Source organism: Nicotiana attenuata, unplaced genomic scaffold, assembly GCF_001879085.1.
Source record: "Nicotiana attenuata strain UT unplaced genomic scaffold, NIATTr2, whole genome shotgun sequence".
NCBI classification, from domain to species: domain Eukaryota; kingdom Viridiplantae; phylum Streptophyta; class Magnoliopsida; order Solanales; family Solanaceae; genus Nicotiana; species Nicotiana attenuata.
In genome coordinates, this window is record NW_017671981.1 from 122,286 (window position 1) to 149,726 (window position 27,441).

At 39.0% G+C, this 27,441-nt stretch overlaps 1 protein-coding gene across 2 annotated transcripts; it reads left to right on the plus strand.

Moving 5' to 3' along the window:
- The first annotated feature begins 5,257 nt into the window (after window positions 1-5,257).
- Window positions 5,258-27,441, plus strand: LOC109211160 (mitotic spindle checkpoint protein MAD1). Of its 2 annotated transcripts, XM_019374662.1 has the most exons (16): window positions 5,268-5,595; window positions 7,691-7,790; window positions 8,784-8,944; window positions 17,269-17,466; window positions 17,623-17,715; window positions 18,509-18,622; window positions 20,108-20,355; window positions 21,094-21,265; window positions 21,566-21,676; window positions 21,765-21,968; window positions 22,870-23,032; window positions 25,758-25,848; window positions 25,931-26,000; window positions 26,450-26,578; window positions 26,781-26,819; window positions 27,047-27,441. In XM_019374662.1, exons 1-16 carry the CDS (start codon window positions 5,416-5,418, stop codon window positions 27,134-27,136), a joined length of 2,163 nt encoding a protein of 720 aa, XP_019230207.1. In that variant the 5' UTR covers window positions 5,268-5,415; the 3' UTR covers window positions 27,137-27,441. The 2 variants fall into 2 exon arrangements, with proteins under 2 accessions (XP_019230208.1, XP_019230207.1); XM_019374663.1 differs by lacking the exons at window positions 25,758-25,848; window positions 25,931-26,000; window positions 26,450-26,578; window positions 26,781-26,819; window positions 27,047-27,441 and adding an exon at window positions 25,431-25,716 and having other exon boundaries at window positions 5,258-5,595.

Sequence of the window (27,441 nt, forward strand, 5' to 3'; positions counted from 1 at the left end):
CGAACTCGGCTATTCTGCCAGCTTGAACCAAGTTGCTCCCTTGAGCATTCCGCAGTTGAACCTCGAGGGCTAATACCTTCGCCGGTGCATCATTTTTAGCCGCTACGAGGGCGTCCATCTTCGCCTTCCATTCATTACACTCGGCTCGGACTTGATCGACCTCGCCCCGGAGCTGCCCAATCATATCCAGCTTTTGCTGCAACTGAGACATTGAAGTATTAGCCTCCGAAGACAGGAGAGGTAGCTCGTATTTTTTCAGAACAGAGGTTACATGCTTTTCTAACTCATTCTCGTATTCACGAGCTTTGGTCAACTCCGATCGGAGATGCTTCAACTCTTCCTCCTTTTGGTCAAGGAGAAGCCTAAGGGTTTTCTCCTCATTCGAAGCCCTATGCAATTCGACTTCACAATGACGCAATTCGGCCTTTAATTTGTCGAAGGCCTACACAAAAGAATGGAATGATCGATTAGACAAAAGAAGAAAAGTATGGCATTGGAGAAGTTGCAGTGCCACTAAAACCTTACAATTGAACAAAGACGTTAAGCCTCCTCGAAGATTGAGCTCGCATCCGCTGGGTCGGCCTCATCGACCCAAGCAAAGTAACCCTGGAAGGGGTCGTTTTCGCTCGGGACTCCGCCTAGCTCGGACGCCTTCAAGTTCTGAGCATCCCTAATGGTATCCTCGGAGAAGACAGGAAACGACGAGGTTTGACTTGCTGTCATGGCCTTGGGGAGATCACCCGAGGCACTCTGTTCAAGCATAGGAGCTTCGAAGCTCGCTCCCTTTGGAGTATCTCCAGAAGTCTGAGAAGCAGTTACCACGTCAGGTGATGCAGAGCCTTCATCCCCCTTTTCTTTTAAAGTTCCTCCCTCGAGGCTAGGGGCCCCATCCCAGCAAGCTTGTTACCCTCCTTTGGCTTAGGACAAAATGACACTACTTGACATAAATTGTGTCTTAGTGTGTTGGTTATGTGCTTGATTTTTCTCTAGGAGGTCAAAGATTCAAACCTCAACTGGCACATGCACATTTTTCTTTTGCAAATATTTGAGAGAGCCTTTGTGGTTAAAAATTGTGATGAAGTGGAATTGAACTCATGACCTTTTCCAACTTAAGACTCAACAAAATCGATGAAAAGGCTATTTTTTGTCTAAAAGTGTGACGACCCAAAGGGTCATCACCGGATTTCTCTCTTTTTCCGTGCTTCCGAGGCCTTGAAAACCTCACCTTTAGTTGCCTCGATTTGCGTGCACAGTCCGGGCGCGTAGCCGGAAAGATTATATGTTAAATTCTGTGAAAAATTTCAAAATGTGGCTTTAAAATGATTAAAGTTGACTTTGGTCAACATATTTGGTAAACGGACCCGGACCCGTGATTTGATGGTCCCAGAGGGTCCGTACAAAAATATGGGACTCGGGCATGTGCCCGGAGTCGAAATTCGAGGTCTAGAGCCCGAGAAAAAGAATTTTTCTGTGAAATTATTTTTCTGGAATTATTAAGGAAAATAGAAATAAAAATTGATTAAAAGACTATGGTATCGGGCTCGTATTTTGGTTTCGACGCCCGGAACAAGTCTTAAATATGTGTTAAGCGCTTTCTGTAAAGTTTGGTTGAAATCGGACGTCATTTGACGTGTTTCGGACCTAAATATCTAAAATTTGAAGTTTTTGAAGTTAGAATGAAAAATGATGATTTTGAGGTTTGATTCCTCGCTTATGATGTTATTTTAGCGATATGATCGCTCGATTAAGTTCGTAGGATGTTGTTGGGTTAGCGTGTGTGTTTGGTTAGGAGCCCCGAGGGCTCGGGAGTGATTCGGAGGTGGTTCGGAGTGGTTCTGCAATTTTTGCACACGCCTTTTCTTCTTCGTGATCGCGGCCTTGGGCTCGCGTTCGCACTGCCGATGGTGTTCCCCTTCTACGCGTTCGCATCTCCATAATCGCGATCGCGTAAGCCAAGTTCAGGACCCCAGAGACTTCCTCTTCGCGTTCGCAGTCAGATGTTCGCGAACGCATAGACTTGCTGCTCCCTCCATCGCGTTCGCGTGGCCTTTTACGCGTTCGCATAGAACAAACCTGGACCCCCCAGCATTTCCTTCTGCGCGTTCGCGTTATCTTCCACGCGTTCGCAATGACCTGCCCAGTTTACCCTTCGCGAACGCGGTCCCCTTCCCGCGAACGCGAAGGGCATTTTTGCCCAGTGATTTTTAAAGCTCAAAAACATACCAGTGACGGGATTATTCCCAAATTTCACACGAGCTCTTCTTCTCCACAACCCCTAGGTGACTTTTAGAGCGATTCTTCACCAAAGCTTCTTGGGTAAGTATTTTCTAACTCGTTTTCTTCATTTTCTATCATCATTTATCAAATTCCTAGACCTAAATCATGTAACTTAAGATGTAAATTGGGGGAAAAGGGTAGAATTTGGGCTTTTCAATTTTCTTTGATTTAAACCTCGTTTTGGGGTCGAATTTGAAAACAAATTCTATATTCGGGCTCGTGGGGGAATGGGTGACATGGAATTGGTTCGAACCTCGGGTTTTGACCAAGCGGGCCCGGGGTCGATTTTTGGAATTTTGGGTAGAAAGCTTAGAAATTCATATTTAGGCATTGAGTTTAGTTTGTTTAGCTATTATTAATATTGTAAAGTTATTATTTCATAGATTTGACTGAGTTGGACCCGAATTCGAGGGGTAAAGCTATACTAGAGGCTTGAGTTGACTTTGGATCATTTGAGGTAAGTGTTTGATCTAACCTTGGCTTGAGGGAATAGGATTAGAGTGTTGTTTGCTAATTGCTAAATGTTTAGTACGGTGTATAGGCATGGTGACGAGTATCTATACACCGGTGTCTAGCATGACCGTGGGTCCTTGTTTGTACTTATTCTGATAATGTTATGGCTCTTCCATGTTAATTGATGAATTCTATGTAATGTGAAGAGTATGAGGACTAATTGTGAATGGTAAATTCTTTGGAGCGTTGGCTCGAATGATAAAAAGACTAATGAGAAAGAAATGAAAGAAATAGAAAGAGATATGATTAATCCCTTGCCGGGATGGTTTGAGTATATTGATTATCTCCCTTGTCGGGATGTGAAGGTTATTGTTGTTGCTCCCTTGCCGGAATTCAGCTGTTTACTTGTGTTTTTCCCTTGCCGGGACATTTCTCATTATTTGTTTCTCCCCTCGCCCCGTTTGGTTGTGATTACTGTTTGGGTGAGGAAGAGTGATAATGCACGAAGGGTCATTCCATGCCATGTTTTGATTATATTTGCACGAAGGGTCATTCCGTGCCATGTTCTGATTATATCTGCACGAAGGGTCATTCCGTGCCATGTTTTGATTATTTATGCACGAAGGAACATTCCGTGCCCTGATTTGAATACAATTGCACGAAGGATTATTCCGTGCTATGATATGAGAGTTATGCGAGGGAAATCACGAAGGTTGATGCCGTGCACTTTACTTGATTACTTTTGGTGAGGATGAGAGTAAAAGCACGAAGGTTGATGCCGTGCAACTGTTGACTTTCCTGCTCTCATTAATTATTGTTATTGCCCTGTTGCTTACTTAAATTGTTGACTTTATATCCGGACTGTATTTCCCCATAGTATGCTCCCCTCCCTCTTAACTGTTTAATTTCTTTGTTCTTTCCTTTTATTGCATATATATATATTGAACTGCACAGGTTGGTTTGGTAGTCCTGTCTAGCCTCGTCACTATTTCGCCGGGGATAGTCCAGGCACTTACCAGCACATGGGGTCGGTTGTGCTGATGCTATACTTCTGTGCTCTTTTGCACAGATCACGGTACCGGAGCAGCTTTTGGACCACATCGGTAGGATATTGATCGGGAGCTGACTTCAGTCCAGGGACTTACGAGGTAGCCTAGCTGGCGTTCGCAGGCCGGAGTCCCTTCCTATGTTTTCAGTTTGTTTTCATTGTACCGAGACAGACACTTATATATTTCTATTCTGACTTGTTTGTAGCACTCTTTAGTAGTTCGTGAGATAGCGACACCAGTCTTGGGTAGAGAAATGTTAAACTTCCGCATTTTTTGGGTTTTCAGTTATCTATGTTTTAAAGACTTCCGCTTTAATTTAAATGACTCGTTATATTTATATTGTTCTTGTTGAGGTGAAATCAGGGAATGTTTAAAAGGTTTGGCTTGCCTAGCTCCGATAGTAGGCGCCATCACGACTCCGGATGGTGGGAAATCCGGGTCGTGACAAAAGGTATGATAATCAAAGTTATATCCCGGTTCTTTTATAAATTTCGACACTGCTTACAAAAATTCCTGTGTATGCCCCTGCTCGATAGACCCTGGCGCAAGGAAAAAAAGGGAAAGCAATAATAACAACAAGATAATAAGAAACAAACAATAACAACAATAAAACTCACAAATAAATGCACCCATATTCGACCATTATTTTTTCTTACAATTGTAAAAATATTGATACAAAAAGAACAAAAAGAAAACGGATAGGGTTTGGCAATCCATCTTGTTTCATTAATGCCCGCAAGTAGCACTTGCCATTAGGGCTAGGCATAATTTGGTAAATACCGAATTACCGTACCGAAATCGTAAATTTTGGTATTTGGTATACGGTATTTTGGTATTTGGTATGGTATTTGGTTTATGTTTTAAAAAAAATTAGTATTAGGTATGGTATTTGGTATTTTAAGATAAAATACCGAAATACCGATACCGTACCGAAATATATATTATATTACACAAAACACATATTATCAATTATAACATAAATATAAAAAATCTAAAATTTTACTTTCCTTTATTCTCAAAGTTCATCAATTAACTCTAAACAAGTAACAAGACATTTCTAATGATCAAATATTCTTTTATGTACAATTTTCTCTATTTGGGTCGATATTTGCTAGTTTTGGACAAAATTTTTGTCAACAAACATTTTCAGTTTTGTATTTTTGAGTACTTTAATTAAGAATACTAGAGTGTATGGCTCTATGCACTAGTTAATATTCAAACCGAATAAACCGAAGTTACCGAACCGAATAAACCGAAACCGAAAGGAGAAAAACCGAACCATACCGAATTTAATTAGGTACGGTATTGGTATGGGATTTTAAGAAACCGAATACCGAACCGAAATGTCTAAATACCGTACCATACCGACCGACGAACACCCCTAATTGCCATATGAAACGTAGATCAGTCCGATCCCTTAATGGATCGGGTCATCCAGACTCGGTATGGGTCCCCGAATCCGATCCAATAAATCACCAATTGGCGCCTCAGTTTTCGAAATACTCCTCTTAGCTTCATTTCGAAAGCACTAAATACATCATCTATCAGAGATATATACCAACAGACAGGCGATTCAGATAGTGTATTCAAAACCCTAGGATCGCGCTGAGCCCGTGAACGGAAAAAGGAAGGAATCATGATGCTGAGAACACCACCATTGAAGCGAAGGGCGCAGAGCAAGCAACCTGAAGATGGCAGTCCGAACTCCGGCAATCGGCAGCTCATCATCTACGAGGATACGCCGTTACCGGAGTCTTCTCACGATCATCCTGAAACTTCAGACCAAATGCTCTGCACTTACCAATGCCGCCAAATGGTACTCGTTCATTCCCCACTTGAGAACATTTCTGTGAATTTATTGCTATTGCGGGTGCTTATTAATTTATGTTAAAAGAGTTAAGACTTATAGGGTAAATGGTCTTACGAGCTTGGGTTGATTCCTTGCTGAGCTTTATGTTCGAGCTTTATTCATTTGTTAGTGAATTTTGTCTTGGATGTGTATGCCAACCACCTAATATAGGGTAAATGGTCTTACGAGCTTGGGTTGATTCCTTACTGAGCTTTATGTTCGAGCTTTATTCATTTGTTAGTGAATTTTGTCTTGGATATGTTTGCCAACCACCTAATATAGGGTAAATGGTCGTACGAGCTTGGGTTGATTCCTTACTGAGCTTTATGTTCGAGCTTTATCCATTTGTTAGTGAATTTTGTCTTGGATGTGTATGCCAACCACCTAATATAGGGTAAATGGTCTTACGAGCTTGGGTTGATTCCTTACTGAGCTTTATGTTCAAGCTTTATTCATTTGTTAGTGAATTTTGTCTTGGATGTGTGTGCCAACCACCTAATTGATTCTCGAGTCAACTTGAAGCCGAACGACTATACGACTAACTAATCACTTGTAAAGCTTGTCTCATAACCTTATGAGTACATTATTTTTGACTTTTCGGTTTACCACTTGTATACAGGTGTTTTATGCCCCCCCACCCCCCCACACCACCACCACCACCACCACACACACACACAGATAAAATCTTCTTATTGTATAAAAACAAATTTTAAGTACATGTCAGATGAACTCGAATTGAGCTAATCTTTTTGTAGCGCATATATTTGTCATAGCCCAAGCCTATGGCACGTATTGTCCGTTGTGGTCAAACATGATTTCATAGATTTATCGTTTGGACTACGCCGTTATTGAGCCCAAAAGCGTGCAAACTGCATACCATGTGAATTTGTGCTTTCTTATATGACACTTCACTCATATATCCCTTTTCGATGTTGGGATTTTCTTAAGGTGTCATATTAACCCATTCTTCGGAAGCTTGCCAACCTAGAAGCGTGCTAGTCCTTCTATGACGTGCCCTCAGTAGCCTGGTCTATGTCATTGGCGTCACATATACCCCCTAAGGACTCAACCTACATCGAGGTTTGTTTGCCCCCCTATTGTACTGCTCCAATCTGGCTTTGGTACCATATTTGTCACTACACATGACACATGATTCATTTAAGATGGATATGTTCCAAACCACAATAAAAACAAATGAACTTACAAAATCACAACTATCAAAACAAGACCAATTAGTGAATAAAGAGTCAAAAAATGAGCTTAAGAATCACTAACAAGATCGTTGTTCTCAATTCTGTTCAAGCCTGTAAAAAAAATCTCATTTCAGCTCACATGCACAACAGCAAAAGTCTAAGTATATTGGTACTAGACAAGCCGCAAGGTGGCCAAGGAGAAAATCTCAAAACTTACACATATTTTCAGGGAGACCCTCCTACTTTGCTGTTATTGTGTAATTGCGTTGATGATAATGCAACATTTTAAGTTGGGTGAGGTTCTAATCTGGATAGATACTTTTTCTGATGATTTGATATGTGTGGATGGATAATATTTGTTGGTTTTGGATATATGACTTGGTAGATTGACTTTATTTTGACTTTTTAGTTGGAGCTTTTTATTGTGAAAGTTTAGTGATGGTGTATATATGATGTTTTGATTATGCAGTTGGGATTTTGTAATTGCTAATTTTTTGTGATTATGTAGTTGGGATTCCGTAATTGCTAACATTTCTTCTTCACTTAGGTGTTAATCTCATTTTCTATTACTATATCTTTCATTTCCCCCCTTCTTCTTTCGTTCCTTGTTTATATTGCTGAAGGATAAAGATGATTTCCAAGTCGGTATGAATGATAGGTCCTATATGCAGTTTTTCCTTTCATTGATTACACCGAATGACAGAAGATAATGGAAGTCCTCTAAGCTAACTAATATATTCCTGCAAGTTAGTATTCATATGTCTCCTGTGTTGATTAATAACTGCTCAATGGGTCCTAGTTGATTCTTTGTACTCAGTTCTTGGGTTTTTCTTCATGAATTTGCTTATTTTTATACAAATTATTATCAGGTGAAATCAGAGTTTTTTGATGCCTTAAGCAGTGCAGAAAAGCAAGCTCGTGATTCCCAATCCAAACTTGAAACACTAAACAATGATTATCTTAAAGCCGGTGAGTCATCGGTAAGCAATTCTTTGAATATGGTTGACTAGTTTCATGCTTTTTTCCCCCCTTGTCCTTTCAGCAGTCTGTTTAAAAATTTAACTACTTTGACCACACAAGTTTATTCACCGGACAATTAAGATATTCTGATTTTTAAAGCTGCCAGAGTTCTATGGTTGAAACAACATCTATAAAGCAAAGCTACAATTTGCTCCTTTGCTAAACTAATCTTATTTGTACGGTTCAATTCTTCCTGATTGCAATTGTTAAAGCTATCTTCTCTTTTTGTAAATATATGTGTGAGCTCTAGCGACTTAACCGATAAACAAAGCAACTTTACCAGAAAACTAGCAACTTCTGAAAGCTTGGCTGAACTTTGCATTAGAATCGTTCTAATTATTGGTGAGTGCCTAGGTGGGTGTGAAGAGTTAAATTTTGCTTTTTCTCTTCTAGATCCTTGATATTCCATGGTCTGTTCTTGTTTCTTTTTACGTGGGATTCCAGCACATCTGCAGTGCTTTTCCTTTAATATAGATCACTCTGTACTGATTAATACGAATATTAGCATGCTAATATTGTATAACATTGTCCTAATGGCACCAGAAGTTTGGTTTACAAATTTTACAATTGTCTAACTATGGAATTTTTCGTTATATAGATTGGTATAATCATATTCTGGGGAAACTCTAGCTTTCATGACGAAGTTGGCACTATTATGGAGAGCAGATGTTACTCTACTTGGAATAATATTATTTTCCTTTAAATTTCTTATGTCTCCTAATCATGTGTTGAACCTCCTTAGTAATTAAAGCATGCTTTTTTCTTATAAGGTAATTTCCCTTGTATTTATTAAATTCTATTTTTTTTCCTATTCACCAGTAACCCTTTTCTCCACAGGAAGGACAATGATTATATGGTTTGAAATTCACCTTTTTGGGGCAATGACCCCTTCAGTGACTGTATTGATTTTAATTTGCATGATGACATGAATTGCACATGCAGATGCTGAAAGGAAGAAATTTCGGGATCAATTCCTCAATTCAGAGCAAGAACTAGCTGCTGCTAGAGGGCGTGAAGAGGCTCTGCAGGACCAGCTATTGAAGGAGGTCAACGCTTCTCAAGAACGGCTCAGAAAACAGTTGCAGCTGTACAGTGAACTTGAGGTGCTGATGTTTTGTTATATCCCATTATTTGTATAATTTTCCCTTCCTTTATGTCACATTCTTGAGATGAATCAGTGGGTTCTCGTTGGTTCGTGTCATGTTTATGTTTGGTCTATTTGTAAAACTAACTTATACAGTCCGTCGCCGAGATCTGAAGTGATAAGGGCATGGTTCACCAAAAGATGGGAAGTAACCGCTGGAATTAAGGTTATTCCGTTAACCCACAATCAGTTTCTTTTCATTTTCCCCTCACAGCAAGAGGCAACAAGGGTGAAAGAGGGTGAATGGTTCTGGAATGGAAGGAAATTATCCTTAAAATGGTGGTCGCCGGTGACCGGCGCAAATCTGTCTAAGCATAGTTCAGAACATAAATGGGTTAGAGCTTTTGGGGTTCCTCTACACGCCTGGTCGGAAAGTACTTTCCGTTCAATTGGGAATTTGTGTGGTGGTTTCGTGGGGGTTGATGTTGAAACGAGGGACAAAAGTCAGCTATACTGGGCTCGAATCTGTATAAAAGCTTCTTTAGCAGAGATTCCAAGAACTATTGAAATCGATTGTGGGGACTGGGTTTACGAGATTTCCATTTTGCAGGATGAACACGCGCAGCCCATTGGGAAAAAGGTCGCCGGAGTTCATATTCAAAAAGCTGTGGAAGTGGACCTGCAAAAAGCTGCTTCAGTATCATCAATAGACAGGCACGTGAAGGATCACGTGGTTGAGTTACCTGCACAAAAAAATAATAATTTAACTTTCAAAACCGGTAGTAGGTCAAAGCCACTAGAAAATTCTTTAAAGCAAAAAGGGAAGGAAATAGTTGGGCCTTCGGGTACAAAGCCACTGGACCACTCTTACTACTCTTCAGGCCCAAAACCAATTCGTACTAATAATAGAAGGGGGAAGAGGGAGAATAATTCTTACTGGAGGGCTAAAGGCCCAATTAAATACCCTCCCATAATCTCTACGCCCACTCAAACAGAAGCTCACTGTGATGCTGCTATTGCAGCCTCTTCTCCAACAGTTCAAGGCGAAGAATTAGGTGAGGAAGCAGACGATGAAGCGGAGTTAGGGATTTCTTCATCAATCATTCCAAGGCAAATAACAGATCTATCTCCAAGTTTTGGAGACGATTCTGAATTCTCCTCTCATTCTTTCGGCGACCATCTTGCTCTCCCTTGGTACGACTCAGAAGATCAAGTGGCTAACCCTACAGTGATTGAAACATCCAAGTGGACCAAGCTAGTTCTGGGAAAGGCATGCAAAGCATTTGGGGTTAATGTTCGTGGGTTTGAGAATGAAATTTTGGGTATGATTCTAAGGATGGAGCAAAGGCGACAACTAGAGCTAGAATTGAAAAAGCAGAGTGCAGCCAAAGGGAAAGAAACATCAAGGAAGAAGGGGGAAACAGAGGCTAAAAGGCTGGTGTGCTCAGTAAACTACGGTAGTGGGGGAATAAAGGTAAGGGGTAGGAAATACCAATCTTTTTCCGGATGAAAGTTAAAATAATTAGCTGGAACATAAGGGGTTTGAACGAAATTGAGAAGAAAACGACTGTCAGAGCACTAGTCAGAAAATGGAAGCCGGATATTTTATGCCTTCAAGAAACAAAAATCGATAAATGGACTGAAGCTTTGTCAAGACAAATTTGGGGTAGCAGATGGGCAAGCTGGGTAGAGCTTAGGGCCAGCGGTACTAGGGGAGGAGTTATAATTATTTGGAATAGAAGGGTATGGAATTGCATTGACAATCATCTGGGAAATTATTCCATTTCGTGTTTACTAGATAGTAGGTCAGAAAACTTCAGATGGGGATTTACAGGAGTATATGGCCCTCATACCAATCTAGAACGGGAAGATTTGTGGAATGAACTTGGTGCAGTTAGAGGAATCTGGGAGGATCAATGGGTGATAGGTGGGGATTTTAATGTCTGTAGGTTTGAAAGTGAAAGACTTAATTGCATAAGAAGGTCAAGGGCTATGAGGGGATTCTCTGATGTAATCCAGGACCTTTGCTTGGTGGACCAACCACTTGAAGGGGTTTATTACACCTGGTCAAGAGGGGAAGAACGCATTCAAGCCTCAAGAATAGACAGGTTTCTCATCTCTTCTGAATGGAATGACTCTTTCAACAAGATCAAACAATCTGCCCTTCCTAAAGTTGTATCTGATCACGTTCCTTTACTGCTAGAATGTGGAGACTGGGATCAGAATTCCTCTTATTTTAAATTCGAAAATATGTGGCTTAATATGGAGGGATTCATAGATAAGGTCAAGGCATGGTGGCTTAGCTATGAGGTTAATGGCAACCAGGATTTCATTCTGACTCAAAAGTTGAAACTCTTAGAGAAAGACCTCTCAATCTGGAACAAGACAGAACTTGGGAAGATAGAAATAAAGAAAAACAAAGCACTGGAGAGCATATGTCAATTCAGCAATCCACAGAAGGCAGACCACAGACCAGAGAAGAGAAGCAAAAGCTCTTAAGTTTGCAGCAAGAGTTTCAGTGGATGGCTAAGGCAGAGGAAGTGTCATGGAGGCAAAAATCTAGGTGCTTATGGCTAAAAGAGGGTGACAGAAATACAAAGTTCTACCAAAGGGTTGCTAACTCAAACATAAGGACAAACTATATTGACAGGTTGAAAGTGGGCACTGAAATCATTGAAGACAAAGATCAGATCAAAGGAGAAATCTTGAGTTTCTATCAACAATTGTATTCAGAAAGCGAAACATGGAGACCTACTGCAAATTTCGATGGCATATCAACAATCACAGGGGTGCAGAAAGATTGGTTAGAAAGACCTTTCGAGGAAGAAGAGGTCATTGCAGTCATTAAAGCAAGTGCTCCGGACAAAGCTCCTGGTCCAGATGGATTCACTATGGCATTTTTTCAGAAAGCTTGGGAGATAGTCAAAGTGGACATTATAGGAGCTCTTCAGCACTTCCATCAAACAGGTCACTTGGTGAGGTCTTGTAATGCCTCTTTCATAGCTCTTGTTCCTAAAAAGAAAGGAGCTATGGAGTTACGAGACTATAGACCAATCAGCTTGATTGGTAGTGTTTATAAGATTGCATCTAAGGTCCTAGCAGAAAGACTAAAAGGAGTGATGGGAAGGCTGGTCTCAGGGCATCAAAATGCTTTCATCAAATCAAGGCAAATAACAGATGCTGCACTGATGGCAAATGAAGTACTTGATTGGAGGCTAAAATCAAGACAACCTGGTTTGATTTTCAAACTTGACATTGAGAAGGCATTCGATCAGATTAACTAGTCGTACCTTATATGCATGCTCAGAAGAATGGGATTTGGGGAAGGCTGGATAAGGTGGATAAGATACTGCATTACCACAGTGAAGTTTTCTATCTTGATCAATGGTGGGCCAGTTGGCTTCTTCTCTCCTCAGAAAGGTCTCAGGCAAGGAGATCCTCTACCCCCATTCCTATTTATTTTAGCAATGGAAGGGCTAAGCAAAATGATACACAAAGCTACTCAACTTCAATGGCTGGAGGGGTTTAGAGTTGGAAATGAAGTCGAGACCTCTATAGGTGTCTCTCATTTGTTATATGCAGATCTCTTATCTTCTGTGGAGCTGAAAGATCCCAAGTCATGTATTTGAATCTTACTCTCATGGTTTTTGAAGCAGTGTCAGGACTTCACATGAACATGTTAAAAAGCACCATTTATCCAGTAAATGAAGTCCCTGAATTGGAAGAGTTTGCTAGATTGATGTGTTGCAACGTGGGCTCATTTCCTACTGTCTATCTTGGACTACCACTGGGTGCAAAATACAAGTCTCAGGCTATTTGGAATGGAGTGATTGAAAATTTTGAAAAGAGACTAGCTTCATGGCAGATGCAATACTTATCTTTAGGTGGGAGAGTAACCTTGATAAACAGTGTATTGGACAGTATCCCAACATACTTCATGTCACTTTTTCCAATTCCAAGTAAAGTATAAAAGAAGCTGGACCGGATTAGAAGATCATTTCTTTGGGAGGGGAATAGCCAAGGTTATAAATTTCACCTGATTAAGTGGCCTATAGTCATCTTACCAAAGAAACTTGGGGGCTTGGGAATCAAAGATCTAGCATTGCATAACAAAAGTATGTTGATGAAATGGCACTGGAGATTCAATAGGGAGAATACTGGAATGTGGAAGGAACTGATAATAACAAAATATGGAGTGCAAAATAACTGGTGTACTAGAATTAGCAACTCACCTCATGGAACAGGTCCTTGGAAGCACATCTCAAAACTATGGGGGAATTTGAGCTCAATACAAAATTCAAGTTGGGAAATGGATTGCAATTATTATTCTGGAAGGACAAGTGGTTGGGACCTATGGCTCTAAGAGATGAGTTTCCCAACCTATATAGAATAGCAAGCAATCAGGTATCCTATGTAGATCGGAATTGGAACAACAATGTGCGGGAACCTCTCTTCAGCAGAAATTTTCAAGATTGGGAGCTGACTGAACTAATGGAGCTATATGCTAAATTAGCAGGGGTCACTATCAGTCCACATGCCAGGGATAGTATTCAATGGGGGGACTCTGTCAAGGGTGATTTTACAGTCAAGAAAGGATATGCTCTCTTGTGCTCAAACAAAGAACTGATTGATAACTGGCCATGGAAGCTAATCTGGAAGACAAAGTTACCTCCCAAAGTGATCTGTTTTTGCTGGCTAGCTTTGTATGAAGCTTGTCTTACGCAAGACAATCTAAGCAAGAGAGGCATCCAGACTGTAAATAGATGCTACATGTGCAGAATGAACCTCGAGAGTGTAAGACATCTGTTTTTGCATTTTCCAGTAGCAGCAGATATCTCGAACATGTTCCTGTCACTTTTTGGGATAGCCTGGGTCATGCCTAGCTCCATCAAAGATGCCTATGAAAGTTGGTGCTATTGGAAAGTTGGAAAACCCATCAAAAAGACATGGTTAATGGTACCTGCCTCAATCTTTTGGTGTATATGGAAGGAACGAAACCATAGGTGTTTTGATGGGATCTCAACTTCAAATCATGCTCTTAAAGCTAAATGTTTAGTGGATTTATTTATCTGGCTTAACCAATCCCCTGTATCTAGCTGTGAACAACTTTTGGAAGGTGTATGCTCTCTAGTTATAGATTAATCTTTGTATCTGAGCAATCACCTTTTTCCTTCTTATAAATTTTTGTCTGCATCTTCTTGATGCCTTTAATGAAAACTTAGTACTTCATCAAAAAAAAAAAAACTAACTTAACGATACACAAATATTTTTGGTGGATGAGTAGGGGGGACGCGTCTAGTATGTGGTTCATGACTGCGAATTGCATTAGGGTAGCTGCTAGAGAGGTCCTAGGGGTCACGGAGGGCTTTCCTGGGTGTCATAAAGGGGACTGGTGGTGGAATGGAGAGGTTCAAGGTAAAGTGGAAGCTAAGAAAGCTGCTTATTTGAAGCTAGTGGAGAGTACAAACGAGGAGGAAAAAAGGACTTATCGGGAATGTTACAGAAAGGCAAGGAAAGAGGCGAAGTTAGCAGTTACGACGGCTAAGAACGCGGCATTTGCTCGTTTGTACGAGGAGCTTGAGGGCAAAGGCAGGGACAAGAGGTTGTACCGGTTGGCCAAGGTGAGGGAGAGGAAAGCCCGCGACTTAGACCAAGTCAAGTGCATCAAGGACGAGGATGGAAAAGTCTTGTTGGACGAGGCACTTATTAGGAGAAGATGGCAGACATACTTCCATAAACTGTTGAATGAGGAGGGGGATAGACAAATTGTGCTGGGTGAGTTGGAGCACTCCGAGAGTCGGCGGGATTTTGGGTACTGTAGGCGGATTACGATGGAGGAGGTGGAAGGGACGATGCGTAAGATGTGCAGGGGCAGAGCAACGGGGCCAGACGAATCCCGGTGGAATTTTGGAAGAGCGCGGGGCAGGCAGGGTTGGAGTGGCTCACTGGGCTGTTTAATGTTATTTTTAAGACAAAGAAGATGCCCGAAGAATGGAGGTGGAGTACGATGATTCCGATTTACAAGAACAAGGGTGATGTCCAAAATTGCAACAATTATAGGGGTATCAAGCTGTTGAGTCACACTATGAAGGTTTGGGAAAGGGTGGTGGAGGCTAGGGTGAGGAGGTGCGTGTCTATTTTCGAAAATCAGTATGGATTCATGCCGGGGCGTTCGACTACGGAAGCGATTCATCTGGTAAGGAGATTAGTGGAGCAGTACAGGGAAAGGAAGAAGGATTTGCATATGGTGTTTATTGACCTTGAGAAAGCCTACGATAAAGTTCCGAGGGAGGTCCTGTGGAGGTGTTTGGAGGTTAGCGTTGTTCCGGTAGCGTATATTAGTGTGATTAAGGATATGTATGATAATGCTAAGACTCGGGTGAGGACTGGGGGTGGTGACTCGGAGCATTTCCCTGTGGTGATGGGGTTGCACCAGGGATCAGCTCTTAGCCCACTTTTATTTGCCTTGGCGATGGATGTATTGTCGCGTCACATCCAAGGGGAGGTGCCTTGGTGCATGCTGTTTGCCGATGATATAGTGTTGATTGACGAGACGCGTAGCGGAGTTAACGCGAGGTTAGAGGTTTGGAGACAGACCTTGGAGTCTAAAGGTTTCAAACTGAGTAGAATCAAGACAGAATACTTGGAGTGCAAGTTCAGTGACGGGACCCATGATGCAGACGTAGAGGTTAAGCTTGATGCTCAAGTTATCCCCAAGAGAGCAAGTTTTAAGTACCTCGGGTCTATTATCCAGGGTAACGGGGAGATTGACGAAGATGTCGCGCATCGCATTGGAGCGGGATGGATGAAGTGGAGGCTCGCTTCCGGTGTTTTGTGTGATAGGAATGTGCCGCTAAGACTTAAGGGTAAGTTTTATAGAGTGGTGGTTCGACCGGCTATGCTGTATGGGGCTGAGTGTTGGCCAGTCAAGAATTCCCATGTGCAGAAGATGAGAGTAACAGAGATGAGGATGTTGAGATGGATGTGTGGGTGTACCAGGAGAGATAGGATTAGGAATGAATATATCCGGGACAGAGTGGGAGTAGCCTCCGTGGAGGACAAGATGCGGGAGTCGAGGCTGAGATGGTTCGGCCATGTTAAGAGAAGAAGCATTGATGCTCCAGTTAGGAGGTGTGAGAGGTTGGCCATTAAGAGTTTGAGAAGAGGTCGAGGTAGGCCTAAGAAGTATTGGGGAGAGGAGATTAGGCAGGACATGACGCTGCTTCAGCCCACTGAGGACATGACCCTTGATAGGAGAGTGTGGAGGTCGAGGATTAAGGTAGAAGGTTAGTAGGTAGTTTATAGTTGCTCACCGATAGTCTTAGTAGTATGCATGTCCCTTCATATTCTTAGACTTTTATTATGTTATGTGGTTTTGTTCGCCTCAGGTATTGTATTCCCTGTTGCTAATATTTGGTACCACTTATCCTGTATTTTTTTTTTTTTTTTTAATTATCTTCCATCTTTCTTCCTCCCTTGCTTTCCTTTTCTTCTTCTTCTTGCCCTTCCTGAGCCGAGGGTCTATTGGAAACAACCTCTCTACCCGCATTAGGTAGGGGTAAGGTCTGCGTACAGACCACCCTCCCCAGACCCCACTTGTTGGGACCAAACTGGGTTTGTTGTTGTTGTTGTTGTTGACTTTAATATATGCTAATTATGCCAAGGAAGAGAAACAGATTCTTAGGTATCTTTTTTTTTAATATAAGAGATTCTTAGGAAAGATCTCTATTGGTTAATAGGAAAAATAGCACGGTCTGAGGACAATAAGCAATTTCCACTTGCAATAAGTTTGATTAATGAGATCCTGATAAGTAAGAAGCGAGCCAGACATTATCTTAATCTGATTAGACGATTCTCAAACTTTATTACATTTTTTGCTTCCAAATGAAAAGAAGGTAGCAGAGACCATAATATTCAAGTTGTCATTATAATGACACTGATTTATGACTTGTAATGTGTACGTCTACATTGTTTCTTGATGTGTGCTGGCTTGGTCCTCAATGCTCAATGCTTAGTCGTAAGTCTTAACATTCCCCCAATCCTGGAATCCTTAAGTATGAGAAGAGGTATAAGCAGAATGAAAGCAGGTGTTTTCTGTTAGTTCCTTTTAAAGTAACAATCTGAGCAACATAGCCCACGTCAGAATGTAAACATGCCGCAGGGGATTTATCATTTAACTTCTGAATGGCATGGATGGAGACTTATCTTAAGTTATTCATTTTTCTATTCGAGCCTTTCTTTGGTAGCTTTTATGAATTCTCAAGGAACTTAATCTTTATAACTTTCTAGATTATCTCGTTGTAGTCTATGATATATTTTATCAACTATCTCATTGTCTTGTAGGGGAAGTTCCAACATGAGGTGAATCTTCGTAAAAAAGCTGAGACATCAGCTGCTGCATCAGAAGAGAAAGCAAGTCTTCTAGAGAGAAAGCTTAGTAGTGTGTCGGAAAGCATAAAAAGAGAGAAAAGTCGCCTGCAGAATGATCTTGAGCAGCTGAAAAGTGAATCCAAGTTTTCTGTCACAAAAATAAGTAAAAATGTAAGAAGCTGCTGTGTATGAAATTATCTAAAGGTGCTAGTTTTACAACTAATATTGTAACGTTGCAAGCTTGCTCTGCATGGAGTTCAATGAAATATCCATAGTGTTATAAATTGAAATCAAGTGTTATATCCAAATTCTAATCTGCTTTTATAGCTTGAAAGAATGGAATTCAGAGCTGCCAATGCTGAGAAAGAGTCAGTTCTGCTGAAGGAGCAGCTGGAAGAACTAAGGAAGAGGCTTGATGAGGTCAATGCATCTTCTATCCTAGAATAACTGCTTTGTTTGTCTTAAATGTCATCCATGAAGCCACACAAGTGTATGCTGGAGCAAGCAGAGTGGAGGTCTATCTAAATTTTTTGTTGTTGTTTTTTATATGAAGTTTTTTGACATTTTAAAATGCGCTTGCATAAGTTGTTGAATGGTCGACCAACGAGTTCTTCTATGGACTTGCAACATAACATTTACTGCTTCATTTGAAAGTGAAGGTCTAATTGGGAGACGGGAATGGCCTTTACACAAAACACGGGTGTTAACTGTTATGGAATGGGTATTCTACAAAATAAGTCCTGTAGATATGCATGTGTGGATTGGTACTTCAAGTCTTTAATATTTGATCTTTTGAAAGGTAACAGATTCTTGTTTTTGCAGTCGTGCATGTATTTGCTTGGCATATATTGATTAGCAAACGTAAAAACTGTTCAGGGGAAATATGTAGTAAGTGTGACAGAGTGCCTAGAGTTTTTAGTTGCAGTTGTCTGCATGATCTATAGAAGTTATAAATGTGCTAAATGTGCATTTACCCTGTCCTAATGTTGCTTCTATGGCATAGTTAGTCACTATGTCTGTAATTTTTACACTAGTATCTGGTTGATGCCATATTTGTTATGTAGGTTAACAATTGAAGAACATGCATTCAGATATTACATTGTCTGCGATGTCAGACTGTGGTCTTGCATGTTTCTTCTGTTTGTTAGTTTACCATGTTTGGCATTATTGAATTATTATGAAATTACAATTTTCTCTTGTTTTTTTTTTTCAGTGCGTCCAGCAGAGAATTGAAGCAGAGAAGAAACTGTCAAATTTCACATTTCAAGAAGGTTGTTCTAGTGACAACATTTTGGTGAAGCATTTGCAGGACGAACTTAGAAACTGTGTAAGTTAAATCCTCATTCTTATTGGTCCAATGTGCAATTCTCAATGCTTTTTGTCAGTTCTTCGAGTAGAGGTTGATCCAGGATTTTAGTTTGATAGATTCAACACCTTTAGGTTTTTACCAGTGAACCTATTATGATCTAGAAATTGTGGGTTAGAAAATTAATATTTTAAAATGTTAGTAATTTTTATACGTATATAAATATATACAAACACACACACACACACACATCTACATATACTCCGTGGCGGAAATCCTTGAACCCGTTGTTTACATGCTACTAGGGGTGGTGTGCATTCGAATCGGTTTATCGATAAATCGAATCGATTATTCGTTATCGGTTTATCGATATCGGTTTATCGATTTATCGATATTTATCGATTTCGATTTCGATTTCGAAATTTTCCTTATCGAGTTATCGATTTCGATTTCGATTTTGTCCTCTTCGGTTATCGGTTTATCATAAACCGATAAGAAATACTAAAAAAAAAATTAATTTTTTTTTTAATTTTTTTTAATTTTTTTAAATTTTTTTTTTACCCTTATTCTATAATACCCTTTCCTTTACCCTAAGTCCCTAACCCTATTATTTCATCTACCACATTTAAGGAATGATCATATTTAAAGCTCAACGGAATGAAGTTCAAATTAATGGAAAATAGAATTAGCCGTGATGATGTATTTTTTTTTTATACCGTTGGAGTGTTGGTGGCATACATTTGATCTCTTACTTTAGTTTCGTTGCATGTGCTTGTTGACACAATTTTTATGTTATAAACGGTGTTCGTCTTATTTTAGCTTCTTTTGGGTCCATATTAGTTAGGCGTGTTTATACCGATATACTTTCCGTGGAATCCCGCAAATTTTCTTAGTGGTGTAATCGATAACCGAATCGATAAGCCCCAAAAATCAATAAATTGAAATCAAAAAAATCGAAACCTTATTGAAACGATAACGATAAGCATATGTACAAATCGATAATCGATAAGTAATTATCGATAAGGGTCAAAATCGAATCGATAAATCTAATGCACACCCCTACATGCTACATCCGCCACTGTCCTTTATGTTGCAAGGTAAGTGAGAGCTAATACTAGCACTTACAATAATGAGAAATTCATGTTAGCTGGGTCATGACTAACATAATCAGTTTCAAGCTAATAGAGTGAACGTTGGAGAAAGAACTTTTATTAAGAGAATAATTCCACAACAAGCTGTGCAAATTGCTAGTTGCTCGATTAGTTTTGAAACTATAGGAAGCTTTTTCCTTTTAGCTTTCATGAGATTGCTATGAAGGAGGTGACAGATTGATCTCATATCTTGAAGTTATTTTGCTCTCCTGAATTTTAATTTATGCTGGCCAAACTGGCATGACTATCCCACCACTTATCAGAACATTTCTTTTCAGTGCCTCATTTTTACTATAAAGAATTTTAACTTTGGGTATGCAAATGTTTGACTGATATGTCGTGATCCCGTCATCAGGAGGCTGAAGTACGTGAAGCAAGAAAGCTGAGGTCATCTCATGAAAACATCGAGTTGTTGAAGGTAAAACTACTTGAGGAAAAGGGCCGAAGAGATAGGGCAGAATCAGAGCTGCTAAAATTAGCAGATCTTCAAGGAGATATGAAGAAGTTAGAGGATGAACTAACTACTTGGAAATCAATGGTTAAAGACATCCCTGGTGTATCATGTGCTGATGATGTGCCTCCCAAGTTTGCAGCTCTGCAGAGGTAAGCTGTTAACTTGATTCAGATTTTTCTTCATTTTGGTGCTTACTAAAGTTTTTCTTGTTCTGTAGCAAGGATGTTTTCTGATGAGCTCTGTTTCTAACTTCATGCTCTTCATTGATGCTTAAGATTACGTCCATTAGGAGTTATTTTGTTGATTTGGAAAGCTTTAGTCTAACTACTTACTCTAGCTTTAGGCCAACTACTTGCTCATAATTGTCTAATTTTAAACCACAGAGGAAATTCTGTCCTTCCTGTTCTTTTTCGTTTGGGTAATCATTGCCGTTTTTGCTTCAGTAGTATAATGTGCACATCCTGCAAACTGACAAAGTTTTAATTCCCAATTAATGTCGATTGATTGTGTTGAAACATTCATGGATGTGGATGTAGGAAGTATACCTGTAGATTTCATGCATATTAAGTTAGTAAGATGATGCACATCTTTTACACCTTAGAAAAGTTGCTTTAGTTAGGGTGACTCAAACTTTACCATCTCACAGTTTTCAATTTTTTGATTTCCTACACATATCTTTTGTCTTTTATTACAGTAGTTAGTACTAAGAGACACAATTGCTTGATGTGAAAGTTGACTTATTGAGAAAAGGAAAAAGGAGAAAGGATGAAAATAGTTTCTATCCCTTTTTCTCAGATGTATTGGGGTTTAAATTGCATGATTTTCTTGCCTTGCTTTTGTTCTTTTAAATTGGCATTCAAGAGTTTGTTTACTTTTCTGGGAAACAGAGAAGTGCTTGATAGCATGACTAAGGTGGGTGAGGTCCAGGCCCGACTTAAACAAATGGAGGTGGCACTGGACACTGCTGAGCTCGAGAAAAGGAAAGCAGAGAGTGAGGCTGCAGTTGCAAAGGAGAGCGCAGACTCTTCAAAATCAGAGATCAAGAGGATCGAGTTGAAGGTTAGCATGTTTTCCATTTGATGTATGAGAAATTAGTTACTGTAAAGTTGCTTTCCCATCTTCCCTGTGATCTTTGTTTCTTCTTGATTCCTAGCTTGGAGTTTAGGTCAGTATGTTTTAATAAACCAAGTCCTTGTTAGGATTTGTACTGATATCACAGTTCCCATATAGTGTAATGTATGTACAAAATTAGCTACCTTCTTTTGATAACCCTATGCCTGTAGTTTCGGAGTTTACCTTTTCGTAACCTTCTGTGTGCTTTTTAACTTGTGATGTATTTGATCTCAAATTTCTTTATAGCTTGTTGCTGTTATAGAGGAAAAGGATCGTTTAAAAAATGTCGTTGAGGACTTGAGGAAGCAAAAGAGTGTTGAAAGCGGGCATGAAGTGGTCAGTGGAGCTATTCTTCAGGTTATAGTCCGTGCCCTTTTTTCCTTTTGATGAATTACCTCTATTGATTGTTCTTTGCCTAATTGTGGTAGTTATTTCCTGACTACAGGGGCTTGAAGCATCTCTTGCCAAGAAAGAAGACGCTATAAAGGAATTGGAGAGCAGTTTATCTGAACAAAAAGAAGTGAATATTCGTCAGCTGAATGAAATAAATTTGCTCAGTGAGAAACTAAATAATGAAGCTAGAAGAATAAGATCTTTGGAGAGGGAGGGTGACCGCTTACGTTCTGAGATAGCTCTCTTGGAGTCCAAGGTTGTTTTCTGGGTTACATACTTTGTACTGTTGTCTTTCGGATTTTCTTAAAATATATTTTTCAGACCAGTGACAACGCCCTGACAGGAAATGCTACTGGGACGTTTTCCGTCCATGAAGCATAAGAATTTCACATGTAGATTCCTTTAAAAAGACCTTTTAAGATGCTGGTACATGCCTTTGGTGGTTATCCAGCTTATGACTTCTCAATACACTTGAGCGAGTTAGTATAAAAGAACTTGGTAGGAATATAATCTTTTTTACTACAAAATTTTATGTCTTCCTTTTGTTGTATATCCATCTTATCATATGTTAAATCCCATTCATGATGCTGAAATTATGCGCTAGATGTTTGCCGCTTTCATCGAAGATGCAGTGACACTTATTTGTTTCCTTGATATGCTTTGAAGGTCAAACTACTTGACTGCTAAGTGAACCTTTTGTCTGTGGAATTATATTATACATGTTGATGGATTCGAGGCAAAAACTGCTTCGAGTACCATGCCGACTTGTCTCTTTGGCATTCTTTTTTATCTACCTAATGCCTATTTCAACGTCAATTAGAATGCTATCTGCTGCAAAAATTACTTTTTTTTCTTTTTGTGTTCGTTATGCCGTTGTGGAATACTCACTTGTATGTCTTTTACTATGAATGAATCATGACAAGAGGGGGTTGCTCAGATGGTCAGCAGCCCCACCTACAACTCCAAGGTCGTGGGTTCAGTCACCAAAGGAGCAATAGCTCCAACAAAGGGGGATCAAAGGGGAGGGGAATCAAAAAGAAAAAAAATGAATCATTATTGGTGCTTTAGAGCATTTTTCCAATGATAGGGTAAAATTTTAATGTTATAAGCTATAACTCATATTTAGTATCCTTATGTTACTTTTGGTCACCTTGCAGTTAGGGCATGGAGACTATTCTTCTGCCAATACTAAAGTCTTGCGAATGGTTAACACCCTGGGAGTTGAAAATGAGGCAAAACAGACAATAGAGGCTCTTCAAAACGAGTTGCAGAAGACAAAAGAGAAGTTACTGGCCATTCAAGAGTTAAAAGAGCAGTCAGGTGCATACAAATTCAATTTTAAGTACTTGTGTGCCTGTACTTTGTTGTCATTCAATGCCTTTTCCTATCATTCAATGAGTTATCTTATACTATTCTAGTCTTGTGCTCCTTGGCTCTTGTTTTGGTTGAGACTTTGGTCTGTCATACGAATTGTTATAGGAATTTTTCCAAACAACTTGGAGTGGGGTTTCCGTGTAATCGATTCATCATTTATATATACTATGGAACTCAGAAGTGATTTATCAAATCACAGATCTACTTGGAAAATTTCCTCATTTAGGCTGGTTTAAGCTGGTTGGCTCATGGAACTTTTGGTTCAATGATGTTTATTACTTTCCCAGTTAGAAGTTAAAAGAAAGACGACAACAACAACAACAACAACAATCCCAGTATTTTCTCACAAGTGGGATAAAGAAAGAATATATGTATATTGAGAAAGCACCAGTTTTGGAGTGATTATTAGGCCTCCAAGGTTGAATAAATATTTACAAGACGGATGTTGTGCTGATGTTAAGATGGATAGATGTCATGTGAGGTTAGAAATCATCACCAGTGAAAGAAAATATAAGTAGTCACTCAGAGGGTAAAGATGAGAGAATGTAGTCTGAGATGGTTCGACTATCTCTCCAGACGTATTAATCAGTAGGTGCAGAATGAATCATTGAAGGTGTTAAAAGGGATGAAATAGACCTAGTAGCATGTTTGGCCAAGATGGAAAAATTAGCTTATTTTGAAAAGTGCTTTTTCTAAAAGTGCTTCTCGAAAAGTACTTTGGGAGAGAAGCAGTTTGTATTTTGGCTAACTAATCTGAAAAGCACTTTTGAGCAATAATTTGTGTTTGGCCAAGCTTCTTTTCAAAAAGTGATTTTAAGTAGCAAATTACGAATAAGGACATGAATAGATTTACTTAATAGTTAATATTATAAGTTAATAAATAATCTCAATTTTTTTTTTATTAAAGATATATTTAAATCTTTTCATTTTATTTAAGTAAAATATGATAATAAAATTAAAAAGTACTTTAACTCTTTTAAGATGATTTAAATATATTAAAAAATCATTCAACAAATATAAAAAAATTCACCCTTGAAGTCACTATTATATTAGAAAGTTATCCTAAAAATAAGAAGAGATACTTCTACATTAATATCCTGAGTATTAGGTTTAAAATAAGTAAGGTTATTTTGGCATATACTATATCTTGTTAAGGGTCTTTTTGGTAAGAAGAAAGTCAAAATTGCTTCTGTTTTTGGAAAGAAGTTACTTTTTTCTACTTCTCAGAAACTACTTTTGCTTCTTCCAAAAGCACCTTTTCCCCCAAAAAAGTACTTTTGACCTTGGAGAAGCTTGGCCAAACAGGCTACTAGACTTATATGGGAAATAGCTGTCTGAAAAGTACATAATGTTTCAGTATCCATGTAAATTTAGCCAAGAATAGAACACGAGGGAAGCAAAAGATCCAATTAGGAGATACAGCTAGTTGTGATCATGGCATAACTGTGCTGGTACGCTTACATTAGGTTCAGAGTTTGTTAGAAGTCATTTTTGTTTGTATAGAGAGTTGTATATCTATTGAAAATTTAGAGAACCTCTAGTGTTAGAAAACCCCTAATTTGTCCTAAAAGATAAATTATCGAGTATTTTATTAGAAGAAAGAGATAAATTATTGAGTTTTATGATGAAATAGGTCCAAATTGAATGGAATGGATATTGAGGACATATATAGCAGACCAAGTAGTTTGGGATTGAGTTTTAGTTGTAGAGGTCACTAAAAATGAGATAAATCAAGGAATATACATGTCATTGGTGCTTTCTGTGAATGACATTCAATAATTTATATCAGTTGGACCTGAAATACAAAAGATACATATTACAAAGGTTTAGAAAAGAGGAAAAGGAAAAAGACAAAATGTAATGCTTTTATCTTTGGACAACAAACAATTTACGTCTTTCTTCAACCTGATTTTATATGATGGCAAAGAAAAGTAGTTTTCTTGATGTTCCAAATATCATCACCAGTTAGTTGAGTTATTTACGTTAGATCTTTGATAGGAAGAAAGATAATGGAGAAAATCTAACACATTAGGCTTTATGTTCTATAGGAAGTTAGTGACAACTTGCTTTTAGGTTAGTTGCAATATACGATTTAGTGTTTAGTGTCTAATGGAGTTCCATGATAGCTTATGTTCAGAACTATAGTGGAGAATCGCCACTAGTGGCTATATTTATTTTATATCCTGATATCCTGACCAGTCTGGAAAATTTCTCTGCAGACAATGTTAGTAGAACAGTTACGGAGGGTTCATATATCCGGCCCCAACTTTTTTTGGGATTATTAATTTATTGATCGTTTAATGTTGGTGGTTTGTTTTGAGCATAATCATCTTTTTGTTACTAGGTTGGGATAGTAAAAGAGGAGCCTTTTATCTCCCAGAATATCTAGATGTCAAAAGAGGTATAGAATTTGCTGGTTAAATCCTCTGTTCATTGGAGCTGTTAAGCAGTATTAAGTATTAACGTGAATTTGTATTTTTTTTCTCTTTCATTCTCCCCTAATTTTCCTGCTCTCTTTGGCCAATTTACTGTGAGATTTTAAGTGCCTTTCTTTAGTTTCTATTATGCAATGTTTGGTGCATTTGAAGTGTCAGTTGGAAATATCAGTTCTTAGAGAGACCTTTTTGTCACCTTTTATTGTCTCTAATTCATTGCCTCTCGAAGTATACAGCTGACGCTGGTACACTGGTTGATTCTTATATTTCTGGAAAGATTATGCAGTTGAAAGAGCAAATTGCAACATTAGAAAAGCGCGAGGAGAGGTAAAGAATTCAGGATGTCTCAGCATTTGTATTGTTAATGATTTGTTATTCGTGTCAAAAACTAAGTTTAATCATTCTTCAGGTACAAGACAGTTTTCGCAGATAGGATCTCTGTTTTCAGGAGGGCATGCTGTGAACTCTTTGGGTATAAGGTATTACATGCTTCCTGGATTATGACTATATTTCGACCTAATACAGTTTTCCACTAGAAAGAACTGTCCAGAGTCTAGTTGGTATCTCAACCAATGTATTTCGACTCCACCAGTTTGAACACAAAACTGGAGGCTGTGAGTGGAGGGTGGGGTGTATCTTGTTTACATTTCTTCAATAGCATCTTCATTTTAGTGCACGGTGAAACTTCCTCGATGATTTCCTACTTATAATGTTGGTTGAAAAGGTAGTTTGTTTCAGGAAAAGCATTTTTGTAGCTTGTGAGTTCTTATGCACCAGAAAAAGTTGTACCTTGGGTTAAATATCGCCTGACAGTACTGAGTTAATGCCTTTAGTGTGTATTGAGAAACACTTAGCTTTTAGTCTAGCACCATTTTACCATTTTAATGTTTTTTACTCAACCTAACAATAACTGGAATTATGTTGTCAGATTGTGATGGATGATCATCATCGTCCAGATGGAATACCAGTTACGCGGTTTATGCTTCAATCGATCTATGCTCAAAGTGATAATGAAAAGCTTGAATTTGAATATGAGTCGGGGAACACAAACATTTTGGTAAGATGCCATGTTTTCTTTTTGTGGGCTTTAGGATGTTAGCGGTTGAAGCATGAGATGGACATGTTACCGTCAATTTCAACATTCGTGCAATGCCTTTTTGCTTCAGTTCGGCACGTTGCTAGTAAAACACATAGGTGGCCCTTTGAGTTCTTACTTTTGAAGAAGCACGATCATTAAACTCTTTCATTTGATCTTTCAGGCAAACACGTACACCTCTCAGCCAGAGATATCCCGACAGGTGCTTAACCACGATTTTTAAATAAGCCTTTGTGCAAGTCAATCTCTAGTATCTTTGTTATTCTTCCAATTAGCGACCACTGTTATAGATGAATCTTTCCTGTTTGTCCTGGTCAACTTTCATCCTTTGAGCAATTAGTGTTTTTAGCTTTTATTATTTTAAGCTACATAACAATGGTTGCAGAGAGGTATCAACCTTCTAAAGTGTAGGGGTATTATGTTTTGCAGGTCGATATCTTCATTCGGAAGATGAATTCAATACCTGCTTTCACAGCTAATTTGACTGTGGAATCTTTCAACAAGAGAACATTGTCTTGAAGTAACATACATACTGCAGTTTCTTCATTCCCTTACTCTTGATGGCAATAGTAATTCAGACTGCTGGTCTTTCGGAGTTTGTTGGAATATTTGGATGTTGGTTCCAATTTTCTGTAACTAATTACAGCGTAATCGGAATATGTGCATATCCGATGCCGTTTTATGCAATTGAAATATTTCTATCTAGGTAAAGGTACAATATGTCCCAATTTGCCAGCTCTTCGATTTGAGTCATTCAGTTAAAAACGATAACGTTGCAGAAGTGGTGGATAATTCATTTATGCTATGATTTTGATTTTTGTTTT